This window comes from Zingiber officinale, chromosome 4B (genome assembly GCF_018446385.1).
Source record: "Zingiber officinale cultivar Zhangliang chromosome 4B, Zo_v1.1, whole genome shotgun sequence".
NCBI classification, from domain to species: domain Eukaryota; kingdom Viridiplantae; phylum Streptophyta; class Magnoliopsida; order Zingiberales; family Zingiberaceae; genus Zingiber; species Zingiber officinale.
In genome coordinates this window covers 120375068-120392306 of record NC_055993.1, presented here as the reverse complement: position 1 = coordinate 120392306, position 17239 = coordinate 120375068, and the positions used below count along the sequence as shown (strand labels likewise).

At 35.5% G+C, this 17239-nt stretch overlaps 1 protein-coding gene and 2 long non-coding RNA genes across 4 annotated transcripts in view; all 3 read right to left on the bottom strand.

Annotated features, from left to right (window-relative positions):
• LOC121976287 overlaps positions 1-10845 on the bottom strand; it is a 58426-nt gene extending 47581 nt beyond the window's left edge. Inside the window, exon 1 of the long non-coding RNA XR_006110596.1 lies at positions 10737-10845. This is a non-coding gene — a long non-coding RNA (uncharacterized LOC121976287). The remainder of the gene's footprint in view (positions 1-10736) is intronic.
• Positions 10130-10728, bottom strand: LOC121976288. Of its 2 annotated transcripts, none has more exons than XR_006110597.1 (3): positions 10475-10728; positions 10304-10401; positions 10130-10217 (listed from the first exon to the last, which is right to left on the bottom strand). It is a non-coding gene; the product is annotated as an uncharacterized LOC121976288 (long non-coding RNA). The 2 variants fall into 2 exon arrangements; XR_006110598.1 differs by having other exon boundaries at positions 10142-10201.
• A 94-nt stretch (positions 10846-10939) lies between the features above and the next one.
• Positions 10940-14192, bottom strand: LOC121976284 (probable disease resistance protein RF45). The gene is made up of 2 exons (XM_042528387.1): positions 14023-14192; positions 10940-13251 (listed from the first exon to the last, which is right to left on the bottom strand). Exons 1-2 carry the CDS (start codon positions 14096-14098, stop codon positions 10940-10942), a joined length of 2388 nt encoding a protein of 795 aa, XP_042384321.1. The 5' UTR covers positions 14099-14192.
• Positions 14193-17239: the final 3047 nt, after the last annotated feature.

The window sequence follows — 17239 nt, the reverse complement described above, 5'->3', positions numbered from 1 at the left end:
ATATTTTACCTAATAATGTTTTATGTAGATTAGAAAAGTACAAGAATACACATGAGCTTTGGACCCAGTTGATCAAGCTTCACGAGGAGCCGATGGAACTAGAGGATCAAGTCAAAATCAAATCTGGACTCAAGTCAAAACCAATCGAAAAGTCTACTGAATTAGGGGTTGCGCTCAAGGTTAGTAATTTTTATCAAAATACCCTTGCTAGTAGTAGTTTAAAAAATATGCATGTTAATATTTTTGAAAATATACGTGAAAATAGTGTATTTGATAATACATGCAAAATACCCCTAGGATATTATCTGATAAAACAAATCTAATTAATTTAGAAAATTCAAAAAATCTGAAAATAATTAATAACCCTAAAAATTCAAATGATAACCAAATCAATTTGAATGACTCTACCTCTAAGAAAAATTCAACTAATAATATTAAAAATATTATTATACACAAAAATTTAAATAAATTAACAAATTCAGAAAAGTTAAATATTAAAAAAATTCAAATTTAAACTTAAATAAATCTGAAAATTAAAATGATAATGATGACAAGGTCAATATTGATCTAGATAAAATTAATAAATTTCTTAATAAGTTATTAATAATTTGGACAATATCAATCCAGAAAATCCTATCCAAACCTAAGACAATCTAATTAACAAAAAATTAAATTTTAAAGACAAGACTAATCTAATAAATTCAACTAATCATATCAACTTAAAAGGCAAAGAAAATATAAGGATAAAATCAAACATTATGAACAAATCAAAACTAAATTTAATAAACTTAAATGTTAAAGATAACATATTAAACAAAGATAGTCTAGAAAATTTAAAATTAACAATTAATAAAAGGTTAAAAGATAAACCTTTAAAGAGATATAATTAAAAAATTCAATTAATTCAAAATTAAAAATTAATTATCTCTAACCTTATTCGAAAATTAAGGTTGACTTGATTAGTTTCTAGGTTAGATTTAACCTGATGAAAATATTAACTCTACTCTAAATTATTTTTAATCAAACTTGACTTTACATTAAAACGTTAACTACTTTAATTAAATCATAATTTATCTTAGTTAAAGGTTGACTTAAATTGAACCTTACTTAACTTGGTTTAATAACTTGAATAAATTTAACTTTGAATTAATACTAACTTTAAATCCAGAATGAAGTAAGTGAAAAGTTAAATTATTAACTCATTTAAATTATTCAAATAAATATTAATTTGTTAAATCAAGTAAAAGCTAATCAATAAACTAGTGATAATGACTAAATGCTATTGAATTAGTAACAAACTAATTTTTACCTTAAACTAAAATTTAACGTAATACACCAAAATCTATTTATCTTCAATATAATAGATTAATGATGAATAATTATGATAAGTATATAATGATAATTGTGTAAATAATAAACTTTATCAACGTAAGTATTACTAACTCTAAATCACCTAAAATACTTAGGTAGAAAAATTTGTCAATGCTATGAAATTTAACATACCCAAATCTTAGTATTAAATTCAGGGGGAGTAATAAAATCAGGGGAATAATAAAGTCAGGGGGAGTAATAAATTCAGGGAAAAGATCAATTTTTTATTTACTTAAACTTCTCTTTAAAATCCATTAGTTTTTTTTATTCCTTATAAAACTTCTTTTTAAAATCTCTTTTTGAAAGTCCTACCTCATTATATATATATATATATATATATATATATATATATATATATATATATATATATATATATATATCAATGTTGAGGGCACCCTCAATGTTGTTGAGGGCGCCTTCAATGTTGAGGGCGCCCTCAATGCTGTTGAGGGCGCCCTCAATGTTGTTGAGGGCGCCTTCAACCTGCATGGTATAAATAGCTTTCAGCTTCTCTTTTATTCTTCTTCCGAAGTTCCGATCGCTTGGGTGATTTCGGCTAATCGAAATAGGGCTCACCCGAACCCAATTTCCGGTATTCTCCTCGAGCAGGCTTCCGCTCTGGCTCCTCGTCCCTAAAACGTTGCGTACGTTCTTCTCGTCCACCGGTGTACTCTTCCGCAGCTCTTTCATCCTTCGGACGCACTGAGTCCGTCAGCTCCCTTCTCGTGTCGTCATTTTGCTAGCTGCGTCTTCCACTTGACTTCCTACGCTCCTAAGGTCCTACACACTTAGATACATGGATTAAAACCAAATAGGACCTAACCTAACTTGGTTGATCACATCAAAACAACCACGGGGTTCGATAATTATATATATATATATATATATATATATACTTTAAATTCTTTTTGAAAATATTTTCAACAATTTTTTAAAATATTGTCAGGTTCAGGGGGAGCATTAATTAAAACTAATTTTTATAAAAACTGAGTTGATTTTTTTTAATTAGTTTTTGAATTGGTTTTGAAAATTAGACTTTACAAACTTAGTGTTAAAAAGTGGATCTTACTTAGTTTTGAAAATTAGATTTGAAAATTAATTTTACAAAACTTAATTTTGAATATTAATTTTATCCAATAAGTTAAAATTTGAACTTTTAAAAACTTAGCTATATTTGAAAATTATGTTTAAAGATGTTTTAAATTTGCAAAGCTTACTTTGAAAATTAGGTTAATTTTGCAAAGTTTATATTTAAAAATTACTCGAAAATTTAGTTATTTTTTGAAAAAGCTAAAGTTTAAAGTAAGATATTCTATGCTTTCTACTTTAGACTCCCTTAAGTCAATCTGACATTAATTCTTTGATGAATTTCTTTTACTTCCCAAAATCACTTATTTTTTGTGTTATTTTTGATGAATGTCAAAGGGGGAGGGTTAGGTAGTTTAAGTTAGTTAAAACAACAAGGTACCAAATATGAAACAAGACTAACTTAAAAATCTTATAAAATGCTTGTTTTACTTGCATCTTTTTCACTAACTTAACCCAGGTTGTCATTGCATCAAAAAGGGAGAGATTGTTGGTGCGGTTAGTACTAAAGATCTAACTCAAATTTTGATGAATGACAAAGTAGGTTAAGTTAGTTTCATATTGATCTAACACTTTGACCAAGTGTGAAGGAGAAGCCCAGACAGGTCAACGGGCTTACCTGACGTCTGACACGAAGTCCAGCTAGGTCGACGGGCTGACCTGAAATCTGGCACGAAATTCAGCTAGATCGATGGACAGACCTGACAGATGGCACGAAGTTCAGACGGGTCGACGGGCTGACTTGACGTCTGACACGAAGTCCAGCTAGGTCGACGGGCTGACCGGATAGTTGGCACGAAGTCCAGACGGGTCGACGGGCTGACCGAACGTCTGCAGGTAAGTTGAGGTAAGTCACTGGAGGGGAGTGACTGTGAGGACGCGTTCCCGGGAAGGAAAATTAGGTGCCGATCCAACTCAGAACCATTTCGGAACTCTAAGTTGAGATCTTGACTAGATTCCGATCTCGGTGAGACGGAATCTAATTACTATTCTATTTAATTATAAACTGTGCTAACATTCTGTTTTGTAGGATATATAATTTACATTTACCTCCGGACTAACGTTTTCTCGCAGGAAGGAGATTGTTGGAAAACAAGGGTCCGGGCGCCCGGAAGTGATCCAGGTGCTCGGAGGCAAGTTTTATCCTCCAACGCATGTCTACACGTGGAGCTTCGTGATTGGCTGGGCTACGTCACATTTCAGGCGCTCGGAAGGGATCCAGGCGCCCGGAGCCTCCTATATAAGGAGGGTGAAGGCTGGAGCAAAAAATACAACACAAGATCTTCCATTGTTTGCTCTGCTGTGCTCCTGCGATGTTGCGACCGACAAAGTACTGTTTTTATTTTTACTCTTTATTGTCGGTATTTCTTTTTCCTTAAAATCAATTCTGTACTTTACTTTTGTAATATTTCAAATTGCTAGTGGATTGTCTAACGAAAACACTCAACGAGTGCGGGCCTTGGAGTAGGAATCGACATAGGCTCCGAAGCAAGTAAAAAATTACTTGTGTTAGCATTGTTCTATTTTCATATTTTTCGCTGCTTACTCGCTTAAATTTTTAATCGCTATTCACCCCCCTCTAGCGAATTCACGATCCAACACTTTCTTCGTGTTCGTCTTCATGATGACTTGCCATCAACGCAAGTCCAAAAAAGGCTTAGACCTCTGATTCAGACGATGTTTCATCCCACGTCGCCTTTAGGGTCTTGTATTTGTTCTTTTGAACAGGCTTCTTGTTCTTGCCTTTGTCTTTCTCGTTGATCTTTACCTTAGGGAAGTTGTCTTTAACATGCCCTTCTTCATTACAGTGGTAGCATTTGATCGTTCTTCTCTTTCTACCCTGTGGGTGATTAGATTTTTTAGATTTAAGTAACTTTTTAAAACATCTTACCATCATTACCGTTTCATTGTCGTCGATAGAGGACTTTGATTTTGTTCGTCCATCTTTGCCTTAAGGGCAATGTCGTGCTTCGGTTCCTTCTGTGTATCTGCACATCTCGATTCATGGACTTTAAATGTTAAAAATAACTCTTCTAAGGTAACGGATTCTAAATCTTAGAGATATAGTAGGCATCTACTAATGATGCCCATTTCGTATTTCTAGGGAATGCATTAAGAGCGTACCTTAGTGAATCTCGGTTGCTTACCTTTTCTCTGAGATTCAAAAATCTGGTGATGAGCTCCTTGATCCTCGAGTGAAGGTGTGCAATTGTTTCGTCTTCTTCTAATCAGAGGTTGTTGATCTGGTTACGAAGTAAGTCCCGTCTCGCAAGTTTCACCTCTTAGGTTCCTTCGTGAAGTTCCAGGAATTTTTCCCAGAGTTCCTTGGTGGACCCGTAAGTTCTGATCCACTTGACTTCTTATAGCAGGAGGAGCTCAGCAGATGAAACTCTGTTTTGTCGTTTGCCATGAAGTTTGCTTGTTCCTTCTTCGTCCATTGATACTTTTGCTTGCCTTCGGACACTTCAAAACCGAATTCCATTATTAATAATAAATCGAAGTATGTTTTGAAAAATACCTCCATTCTCTTTTCCAGCTCGCGAACTCCCCCTTGAACTTTGGTGGGTAAATACTTGATCCGGCCATCTCGTGTGCTTCATTCGACGGTTAGTCCTCCTGAAGCGAACCTTGCTCTGATACCACTTGTTAGGGGACCGCTGGCAGCTAGCTAGAGGGGGGGGGGGGTGAATAGCCCCTGTACAAAATCAAACAAAAATACCTTCCTTAACTTATAACTTAAACAAACATTTGCATAAAAAAGAATAAGGAAACCAAAAAGACAGAGGCACAAAAGTTTTTACTTGGTAACAACCAGGGAGGTTGTTAATCCAAGGAAGTGGAGCGCACTAATATCTCCTTTAGGTGGAGAGGCCTCTTTACAGCAATGATCACACAAAAAGATGAAGCTAAACGAAAACTAGAAACGTACAAGTGTTGTTTCTCAAGATGCTTGTTGTATTTAGCTTCTTGGACCAAGGCTGTATTTATAGCCTTGGTCGGACGCCTAAAAGGGTTCCAGGCGCCTGGAGAGGGATAAAATTTTATCCCCTTTACAACGGAACACGACCAAACGTGATCTGAATAAAACTCTATTTCAGGTGCCCGGATTAGGAAAGTCAATCATATTGACTTTTTTCAGTCCAGGCCTTCCACTCCGGCTTCGCTTGCTTCAGTTTGGGTCTTCCGCTACGACCCCTCTCGCTTGGGTGATTTCGGTCATCCAGAATAGGACTCACTCGAACCCAACTTCCGGCCTTCTCCTCGAGCAAGCTTCCGCTCCAACTTCTCGACCCTCGGAAACGCCGGCGCCTCCTTCTCGTCCGCCCGCATACTTTTCCGCAGTACCTCGTCCCTCAGGCTCACCGAGCTCGTCGACTCTCTCCTGTGTCGTCCTTCTTGCTAGTTGCATTTTTTGCTCGACATCCTGTGCTCCTAAGTTCCTGCACACTTAGACACAGGATTAAATACAACAGGACCTAACATAACTTGTTTGATCACATCAAAACAATCTTGGGGTACCAACACATGCTTGTATTCATGCCTATGTAGTGATCATGATTATGATTATGCTTATGCTTATGTCTATGTTTATGGAATGAAGTGGTTAGTTGTAACCGGGGACCTAAGCCCGGGAAGCGTACCAAATATTTTTATGGGTTAAGTTATAAATTGGGGACCTAAGTCTGGAAAGCTTGCCAAATCTTTTTATGGGTTAAGTTATAAACTAGGGACCTAAGCCTTGGGAGCTTGCCAAATCTTTTTATGGGTTAAGTTATGAACCGGGGACCTAAGCCTGGGGAGCTTGCCAAATCTTACTATGGGTTAAGTTATGAACCAGGGACCTAAGCCCGGGGAGCTTGTCAAAGAAACCTCATGAATTGGGACGGTGGGATGAACCGGTGACCTAAGCCCAGGGAGCTTGCCAAAGAACCCTCATGAATTGGGACGGTGGGATGAACCGGAGACCTAAGGCCGAGGAGTGTGCCAAAATCATACATGGGTAGAGGATTTGTTCCAAGGAGCGGTCCCCGCCAACTTAGCTAGGGTGGTTGTCTGATCAACAACTTATATTACGGTACTGCTATGTGCATCCAAGTCACCACCACAATACGTTTATAACTACACATGTAGATATGTTCAAGCTATGTTTATATTTATGCCAATGTTTATGTTTATGTTTACGCCTATGTTTATGTTTATGTTTATGTTTAACTTTACATTTATGTTGATGTTTATGACCATGTTCATGTTATTCTTATGCCTATGCCTGTGGACATGCTCGCGATCAAGTCTATCATTATGCTTAGTTCATCTACCATGCTTACCTTTATGTTGTCACGCTTATGTCACTGCCTGTGCATATGTTCATAGTATATTAGTAGGGAGGTCGCAAGTTACCTTGAATGTGGTCTCCCTTAATAAACTAGAATATAGATGTTAACTACTGCATAACATAGTTTTGAATATGCTGAGTCTCTCGACTCACAGACTTTGATTTTTTTTTTAGACAACGAAACCAATGAGGTAGGAGGCGTTGACCTGCTGAAAGCCTTCTAGATTAATTTCGCATTTAGTTATGTTTATTTTTCTTCGAGTCGTATATGTAATTTTATTTGAACTAAGAACCACTATAAAAGTATGAGTATATGACGCCCGCGGTTTATGTATTATAAAAAAAAAACTAGGGGCGTTACACTCGTGTTCTTCGAAGGGATGAATATTCGTCAAGGTGGAGATTGTTGACGGGTGACTTATATTTGGATGAGATCAATACGATGGATGTTATGGAAGAAAAATTTGTTAAAATTTTTCGTAATAAAATTTTATTACGATTTTATATAACAGAATTCTGTTACGATTTTTCATAACAGAATTCTGTTACGATTTTTCATAACAAAATTCTGTTATGATTTTATCGGGTCTGGGGTTTATGCATTATTTGTAGGGATCATTGTAAACCTATTGTATAACAACAATCATAAGAATCATGTAATGTGATTCTCATGTGTAGAGAGAATTGTAATAAAGCTTCGGTCGTTTTGTGGAGTAGGCATGCTGCCGAACCACCGTAACTCTTTTTCTTTCTCTTCTTTTCCTTTTTCGTGTTTGCTCTCCTTTTGTACGACTTTATTTTGTTATTCCATGTAATTTCTTTTTCCTCTTCCTCTTCTTTCGTACGTTAAAAATTGAGAGGTGTTGTCCCTTGTTTGCCCAACAAAATGCAAACAGCACCATGCAAAAATCTTATACTGATCAAGCCCGGCAATCACTGTGGGAGCTGATCTGTTTCCTTTGAACATATCAACACCAAACTCAGCTTATACTCATTCCGAGTCTTTCATTTTTCAAAAATCTTTATATTTTCTTTATTTTAGAAATATTTTAAAGGCGGAGAAGCTTTTACAAAATCCTAATATGGTAGTATCACAAAACCTGATAGCAAAATAGTAAAAAATTAATAGAAAATTGCTGAATGTAAAGAATAAGAAAATTAAATTTGAAGGCTCCAGAAAAATGGAATACACTTGTCACCGTAAGAATGTTGTAGAATGAGTATTGGGTGAAAGCTTGAAGGATTTTTGATGCTTAGTCAAACGACATTTGGGCTCCTTTTATAGTTATTAATTGATATCCATCAATCGATGATTGATTGTTATTGTTGATTTGTCAATTGGTCTGGTAGTTTCGGCCATATCCATAATGAATTTCATTTGATTGTTTGTTGATTATCAATCGACTACTTTCATTAGTCAATTAATTATTGCATATCAATAGATTCACCCATGATATGTCGTCATCTAGACTTGTTCATTCACTACTATAAAATAGATTGAATCTTATGGATTGTGATTTTGCAATCCTTATTGTTTAAAGACATCATTTACTAACTATGTCATTGGAATTCATCCATTAGTCTAGCATTTTGGAGGTTAGATCCTCTGGTTCAGAATTTTCTGAATCAGAAGAGGTCTTGTTCATTCATTGGTTGGACGGGTTAGACCCCACCTATTAAATAGATGAGGTTCAACTCATCCAACCAATGAATAGATAGGGAACCAGGACTGGTCCAGAAATTCTAGACTAGAGTATCCTTGCCTAAGATTTTACTATCCTCATTGTTTAAATACATCATTAAATTTATTGATTGTGTTATTAGAAATCATCCATTAGTCAACTATTATTTTGTTTATCATAACTCTAATAGAATCTTCGGCTGACTTTGTGAGGTAGGAATGGAAAAAATAATTTTATTATTTTTTAATATTTTTAACAAGTTTGGTATTATAATATTTTTGTTAATTTCTATATTTTATATTTTTAAAATTTTGAGTCCGATTAGGATATTTAGTATCTATGGCTGATGAGTTGTCTATATAAGTGTCATTTTTTTTATTAATTTCTTTTATGTTAACTATTTTTTCTAGTAAGATTTTTTTTTTCTTTAAAGATAGAAATTGAGATCCATATATGAGAATTTCCTTCATTTCTTCAAGTCTTAGTATATCAGATTTATATAAGTGTTCTGTTTCATGTTTTGAAGAGAGTTTGATTAATAATAATTTGACCGTGTCGTTCTTCTTTTCCTCAAAGTTCCGTGTAATTTTTGGATGTCTATTTCTTGATAGTCTTTTGAATCAAAAGGTTTAGAAGATCATTTTCGATATTCAAGCATGAATCAACAAATTTAATAACTATCCGCTGCATCACTTTATCATCTTTCAAATTTCTATTTACACTTGTGAGACTGCTTTTGTTAATATCTTATTGACCTCAATTTACATGAACTTCGTCTACATTTATTATTGGTGTTTTATGTTGCACTGGTAATGCTCATGCCAAGATAAGTTTGCACATGCATATTTGACATAGAGATTAGCCTAATATGAAACCAACATCAAACCTTTACCAACTACATCAAAACTAGAAGGTTTTGTTCAAACTTTTTTTTATTGGATTGGCACGAAATATCTTTTGTAAAGTTGATTCAGACATGCCATGGGATGAAACCTGATTTAATGTTTTGTTATGCAACTAAAGCCCAAAAATGAATTGGTCCTTCGGTGGTCCAACTATAGAAGTAACTAAAAGGAAATATAAATAAGAGCCTAAATAACTTGTTCTGATATAACAAAGAAATTATTTTCAGGGTACAAAATATGAATAAATAAGAACTTAACTTATTACTTAATTCAAAAAAGATAGTTCCGCTATTTTAACGGTCTTCTTAGTACCGGTCCCACGGATATGAAGGAAGATTCATGCAGGTACACAGACCATAGACGCATGACGGGATAAACCCCAGGTCGACATTACTTAATTCAAGTGAGCACGTGATTATGATAACCACGATCCCTTTTCCATAGTTAAGATCAAATGAAAATGGTAGAATTGCTTTTCAAAAGCCACGCTGAATCAATGCAGGATCGATCTCGAAGAGAAAGAATAATAATGTTGTCAAAAGTGCTTCAATTTCTACTTGAGAACTTGTCTTCACCACCACCATTACCACCACCACCACCAAGGCTGAATAGCTGCAGGCCTCCTTTGTAACTCTAAAGTTTCGCTTGCTTGCGAATCGGAGATGGTTGGGGTATGCACATCTGAAGACATGACAAGTGCAAATTAGATCACATGAAGCTGCAGCATTGCAATATTTCTCAACTGTATAACATCCTGATTTGTAACTGAAGATCCTCCATCACTTGGTCTTTTGAAATACACTTCTATAAATTGACTTGTTTCTCTGACAAATCGACACCCTACAGCATGTTAAAGTAAGCCATTTGATGCATCTTAACCTAAGAAAGACAAGTAACTCCAAGGATGAAGTTGAAGGTGATATTACCAGTTCAATTCCAAATGCAAACAACACCTTAGAGTCACACCTTCACCAATACAATTGAAGAAACACACAAAGTGATCGGTGCTTTTGCTGACGCCATCCTGCAGAAAGAAAGGTGATTGAAATGACTAAAAGGTTGCATGTGACGGAGGGCTTTGAAGATAGATGAATCACCTTATTCAATCAGAAGCAACATGTGGATCATAGTTGTAGGGCTCTTTGGTGTACAGTATGTACTCTTTGACCTAAGAGGTGGTTGAGAAACAAATAGATGTATATATAAAAAAAAAAGACAGGTCCTATATGAATATGTTCATTACATCCTGATACAGAAAATACATACGTAAAGACTTGCAAATGCATACAACACCATACAAATCACACTTTCACCAGTACAATTGAAGAAAATGCAAACATAAATACATACAAATAACACATTCACCAAATGTAAAGTAATCAAACCAAATGTAGAAAGAAGCAAACGCAAACAGCACCATACAAATCACACCTTCATCAGTACAATTGAAGAAAGCATAGCTTTTTTTGACACTATCCTGCAAAAACAAACAAAGGTCTTTGAAAGAATTGTATGGTTACACGGGAAGAAGGAATCAGAAGAAGATAGACGAATTGCCTTTTTCAATTAGAAGGAATGTTTGTATCATAGTTGTAGGGATCCTTGGTGTATCGGATGTACTCTTTGCTGGAGTATGTGTGTATTTCGACAACAGGAATATGCTTGAGAATGTCCCAATTCTCATTGCCTTCGAGACAGCTCATTAGCAGTTGAAGATTGCAGGCCATCTCAAACTTCTTCAAACTCCTGTGAGTGCTTGCCGTGTTGTTATGCCGCTCGATCAAGCCCGGCAACCACTGCGGGAGCTGCTCCGTTTCAAAACATTCCACTATCAAATGCTGCAGCTTGTTGAGATTCTCCACGCACTCCAAATCGCCACATTCGATTACCACGAGAGATCTTAATGACGAGATGTTGGATATCTTCTTCAACCCTCTGCATTTTGCGACCTCAAGCCTGTAAGCCAAGGTAATGTTGTTAATCTCACCTAGCTCATATGTTCGAAGCAGGCCCAGTTGGTTGAGGTTGGTGGCTCGGTGGAGTCCGTCAGGAAGAGCTCTTAGCATTGGGCAGTCGATAATAGCACATTCCATGAGACTTGGAAACAACTTCACTGAAAGAGGTGCTCCATTGAATGTCCACTCCTCCCATCTGGGCATGTCTTCGAATCGGAGCGCTTCAAGTTTGGGAAATGCAGAGCTTCTCGATCCGAGAAATTGAGACCCAATGGTCGTTATGGCGTTTGCACTTTCAATACGGAGGTACTTGAGCTGAGGCAGTGTGCCCAAGGGAAGAAGCTCCACACAACACGGCAAACCAAGAAGCATCAAATATGTCAAGTTTGGAAAAGATTCGGCCAAGGAAGAGGATGTCATCCAACTCGGGAACTGTCGGCCAGGGTAGTCATAGAAGTGAAGGTGGACCAAGGTTGATGAAGGCTGAGACATTTCATTGCATATCCTCTCGGCTTTACTGATTTGCTCCTCATTCCATCCTTTTTCTTCTTCCTCACCATCCACCTCCTCATTTTCGTCTTCTTCTTCCTCACCCTCATCCTCCACCTCCTCATTTTCGTCTTCTTCTTCCTCTTTAGTTTCAGTTCGTTGTCCAGAGCCATCATCCTTGCCATCACCATCTTCTTCTTCATTGGCTTGAGCATCGTGCCCTCCACCATTGTCATCTTCCTCCTCATCTGGTCGCATCCATGACAACGTAAGGTCCTTAAGAAATGGCTTGTTTGCAAGTGCAGAGGCTCCTTTTTCTGCCCTCTCAAGCCTCAGAATGATTAGGACTCTCAACTTGGAGAGATTTTTCAGCTCTTCTAAATCACAACCTTCTTCAGAGGTTGAGTCATTCTGTCCAATCATAAATCCGTAAAGGCTATAGATATTTTCCAGTTTCCCAATTCCCTTGGGCACATAAGTGAGCAGTGGACAGCCAATCATGTTAAGCCATCTTAGATTATGCAACTTAGTGATGGACACAGGAAGTCTTTCCAAGAACTTACACCTTATGATATTCAGACTCTGAAGGTTTACAAGGTTCCCGATAGTTGTCGGAATCTCACGAATATTTGTTCCATCGAGATCTAGATATCTTAAATGCAACAATTCTCCAATGCAATCTGGAATCTTTTCAATTGATGTTTCTGAGAGATCCAAAACTCGCAAACACAGTAATGCTTGCACAACACTGTCTTCGATTGTCTTGGTTTGAGGGGAGTCCGTGAGAATTAGAGTTCTCAAACAAGCTTGTCTTAGAATTTGAGCCGGTAACACTAGCATAGGCCCCATACAAGAGATTGACAGCCGTCGAACTTTCACATTATCATCTGCTTTGAATTCTCTACCATGTCGATATAAAATCCCTTCCTCTCTCATTAAATTTGCACAAAGTGATCTGAAGTGATCGTGCATAGAGAAGAAACTCTTGGACAATTCATCCTTTTTAGCTTCTAAGAGATTCCTACCAAGTAACTCCCTGTAAATCTCCTCCCCTAGATCTTCCAATGTTCTCTGGTTTTGAGTTGGAAGATCCCTCCTCCAGTTATCTTCTTCACTCATAATAAGACCTTCAGCAGCCCAAAACTGAACAATCTCCATAGAAAACATATCTTTTTGAGGGTACAAGGAGCAATAGAGAAAACATTGTTTGAATCTAGATGGTAAGTCTTCGTAACTCAAATATAAAGGTCTTAATTCTTCCTCAATCTGATCCATATTCCATGCATCACTTTCAAGAACTTCCTCCCATTTTGCTTTGTTTTGATGGTACAGAACCCCTGCAATAGCTTTAATCGCAAGAGGCAAACCATCACATTTGTTGACAAGTTTAATTCCTATTTCTTCAAAGCTTGATATCTCGTCTTCATCTCCTTCAACATCAAATACTAAATGTTTAAGCAAAGTCCAACCACTTTCTTCATCCATTTTTTCAACTGGGTGTATATATCTAGGTTTCATTAGCATCACGACCTTTTCTTTTCTAGTGGTAACTAATACTGTACAACTTATTGCACTTTTCATTATAGGTTTTCTCAAGAAATCTGTCCACACAGATGAATTCCATACATCATCTAGGACAATGAAAGTATTTCGTGTGAGAATAGACACGAGTTTATTTTCTAATTCTGCTTTACTTTTTCCTTCAAAATTTTCTCCTTTGGTTTCACTTCCTTCGTAAGACCTAATTAACTTTTTTAGCAAATCAGACTCTGTGTAAATTTTAGAAACATATAACCAAATTCTTTTTGGAAAATTATCTTTGATTCGTTCATCCTCGAATATTTTGCTTGCTAGAGTGCTCTTTCCGATTCCCCCCGTTCCTACAACTCCGAAGACACGACATTTCTTTGGGTTTTTCTCGAGTATCAAATTAACTAGTGCCTCAATAGCATTTTCTATCTGTGTTCCTACAATATCTCCTTCGACTTGTAGGTGAGAGGTCTCATGTGCAATCACTGTATCAACATTTTTAACCGCTTCTTTGGTTGCTCGATCCAAGTAATTTGTTATGACAATATCTTTTTTTAGATCCTCTAACTTATTATTCAGTGCTATAATTTGATTGACAATATTATGACGATATTTAAGGCACTGAAAGCATGAAAAGAGATAGCTCCAAGGGATGCTTACAGTAGATGAACCTGATAAAGCTCGAGCTTTCAATAACTTTCCTCCTTCAATCATACAAATATCAATAATATCATCGGCATCATACATAATATCTTTCAACTTTCGCGCCCAGATGTCAATTTCATGATTTATACGCCTCTTTTGCTCTACTTGTTGGAGATTGTCATTGATTGTCCCCAACCTTTTTGGAGGGATTTAATCTCTTTATTGATGCCTAGCACCTTGAAGATCTCTGTCTCCACCATGTTCGCTGTGGCCGTCAAGAATTTTGAGACAAAGAAATCTAAGACCAGTGCCATTCTTGGTGGAAGGAAGAGGAAAAGGATCACAAGTTGTAGGGATTGTTTTTTGTTTTGCATGGAGAAGAGCTAGTGCCCTAATATATAGACTCCAAACAATTAGAGCAATGACATTAATTTTCTATTTTAAAGTAACATATGCTTCTATTATGAACAAAGTATTGATGCTATGGATGTTGAATAATTAAACCTAAAAGAAATTTTAACTTTAATGTTAATTTGCTATATTAAATATTATTTTAGCACATGTACTTACAAACTTAAAAGTTTAATATATTCATGTAAAGTAGAGTGACTATAATCATTGAGATAAACATCAATAAATAATGAATAATGAATACTAATTGAAATGCTACTTCCATTTTGTTTAGTAAACACAATTTTCATTTTTCTTTTCCATTATTTATGGAGGAAAAGGACGGGAAGTACATAATTATGTAATAAATAAATAGAGTGCATATACCCTCCGTTTAAATTATTCTTTTGTACAAGCTCTTCCTCTCATCTAAAGAAAGGGTCTTCCTCTCTTCTAAGGAAAGGATTTAGCATCAAGAAAAGTTATGATTTGGCATCAAGAAAAGGTAAAAGGTAAAGAAGATTCTATTTTATATATTTTTAATAATATTAAGAAAAGAATCCTTTAAAAACTATTTTAGTAGCAAATGAATTCACACATTGTGTACACTTTCATGTACAACATCAATAAAGTAAAAATGTAAACGAAGGCTAAGATGTCCTTTGGAATAGGAAATAGATTGAAGAGAGGGATTTTAATTTGTAAGGAAAGAAGGATAGTTACTTTGATAGAATCAATATTAGGATTTGACACTCGATATTTTCTAGCTATTCAAGTCAAATCTTTGTGTGAATTACTTGTTGAATTGTCAACTCCACCTTGATGAAATATGCAAAAGTGAAAGTGAAGACGATATGGACTCAATTGGTCTTCAAGTGTCAAGTGACAACTAGGGAATGGAACATTATTAGTATGTTTTTGGCGTCCTAATATAATTAGGGAATGTAGCATTATTATCTTGTCTCCTCAATATATTTATAAAGAAAAATTTATCGATGTTAATTAGTTAGTTACCCTTTTCATCTAATATACAAAATGGCAACATGCCCTACCTCCAAAATATTGATTTTTTTATCTTCTTTTTTTACTTTTATCAAATAACATTATCATTGTATTGACTCAATGCTTAGTTAAATTGTCAAGATGTCATCTATTTACTATATGCTTAATTATATTTTATCATTGTATTGACATAAAAATAAGTTGATTTTTCAAAAATAATAAAACACTATATACTATTATATTTTTCTAGACTTTTTAAAAATTTAATAAATGTTTCAGCAGAAAACAATGCTCCGGTTGCCTTGGCTGATGTATTAGAATCATAATATTTAATCCCTTTAGTGATCAAAAAGCGAGGAAACGAAACAATGTATCTATTCCTTCCTGTTATTGCAAGCTATTTTTATTCTCATCAAAAACTTGCACCAACAAACCACATATCTAGTAATAGATTGACTTAATCATGATCATTATCGTAATCGATATGAACAATCTTTGTGCTTTGAATTAGTATAACTTTTCTTATTGGATTGGCACAAATTCCCTTTTGTAAAGGTGATGATCCGACATGCCATGGTATGAAATGTGGTTTGATGTTTTTGTTATGTAACTAAAGCCCAAAATGAATTGGTCCTTTGATGAGGTTAGATTTTTCATTTGGGCTATGATCCAAATATTAACGTATCTAAAAGGAAACATAAATAAGAGCATGAATAACTTGTTCAGAGGAATCGTGCAACAAAGAAACTATTTTCAGGGTTAAATTATAAGACCTTATCTCGTTACTTAATTCAAGTAGCACTTGATCATGATGACCAGGATCCACTTTCCACAGTTTAGAACAAGTGAAAATGGTAGAATTGCTTTGGAAGAAATTTTCAAAAGCCATGCTGAGAGAGAGAGCGAGCGAGCAGAATGCTGTCAAAAGTACTTTAGTTTTTCATTTTCATTTGAAAAAAAACATGAATATGGGGTGATTTGTTTGGCCTTATGAAAATTTTTTATCGATCATCAGGATAAATTGAAAAACACTTAGGTGGTCCAGAAGCCCAACATTCCATCATTACGCGTCCTATTTTAAGGAAAAAATTTTACAAATGAGTTATAGTTGGAGATTGAACCGTAAATATCTGGGTGACAATTTGACGTCCTTCCATTGTACAGTAGCCCTGAGGACTATAAACTTTCTCATTTTCATTATATGATAGCAAAAGGTGGATTCACATAGGATCATCTGTTAAGAGGTAATTATGAGAATTGACTCACGAGTTCAAGGGATCTAAATGCAGAAGGAAGCAAATGTGTTGACAGGTGGCTCATATTTGGATGAGGTCAATACGATGGATGTTATGGAAGAAAAATCTATTAAGATTTTTCGTAATAAAATTCGATTGCGATTTTATATAACAGAATTCTATTATAGTTTTTCATAACAGAATTCTGTTGCGATTTTTTATGACAAAATTTTGTTAGGATTTTACCGGGTCTAGGATTTATGTATTATTTATAGGGATCATTGTAAACCTATTGTACAACAATAATCATAAGAATTATGTAATGTGATTCTCATGTGTAGAGAGAATTCTAATAAAGCTTTGACCGTTTTGTGGAGTAGGCATATTGCCAAACCACGGTAACTCTTTTTCTTTCATTTCTTCTTCTTCCTCGTGTTTGCTCTCCTTTTGTGCGTCTTTGTCTTGTTGCTCTGTGTGATCTCTTTTCTCTCTTCCTCTTCTTCCACACATTAGAGGTTGAGAAGTGTTTCCCCTTCTTTGCGCAACAATTGGTATCAGAGCTATAGGTTTTGGCGGATTTCTTCAACATGTCGAGGATGAATTCTGTGAAATTTGA

What these genes read in the sequence shown, in the direction of transcription:
- LOC121976284 (XM_042528387.1), bottom strand. Translation starts at nt 14,098, where the DNA reads ATGTATGATGCCGATGATATTATTGATATTTGTATGATTGAAGGAGGA. An exon ending in GAAAGCTCGAGCTTTATCAG is followed by an intron (nt 13,252 to 14,022) that starts GTTCATCTACTG and finishes TTGATGTTGAAG; the next exon opens with GAGATGAAGACGAGATATCA.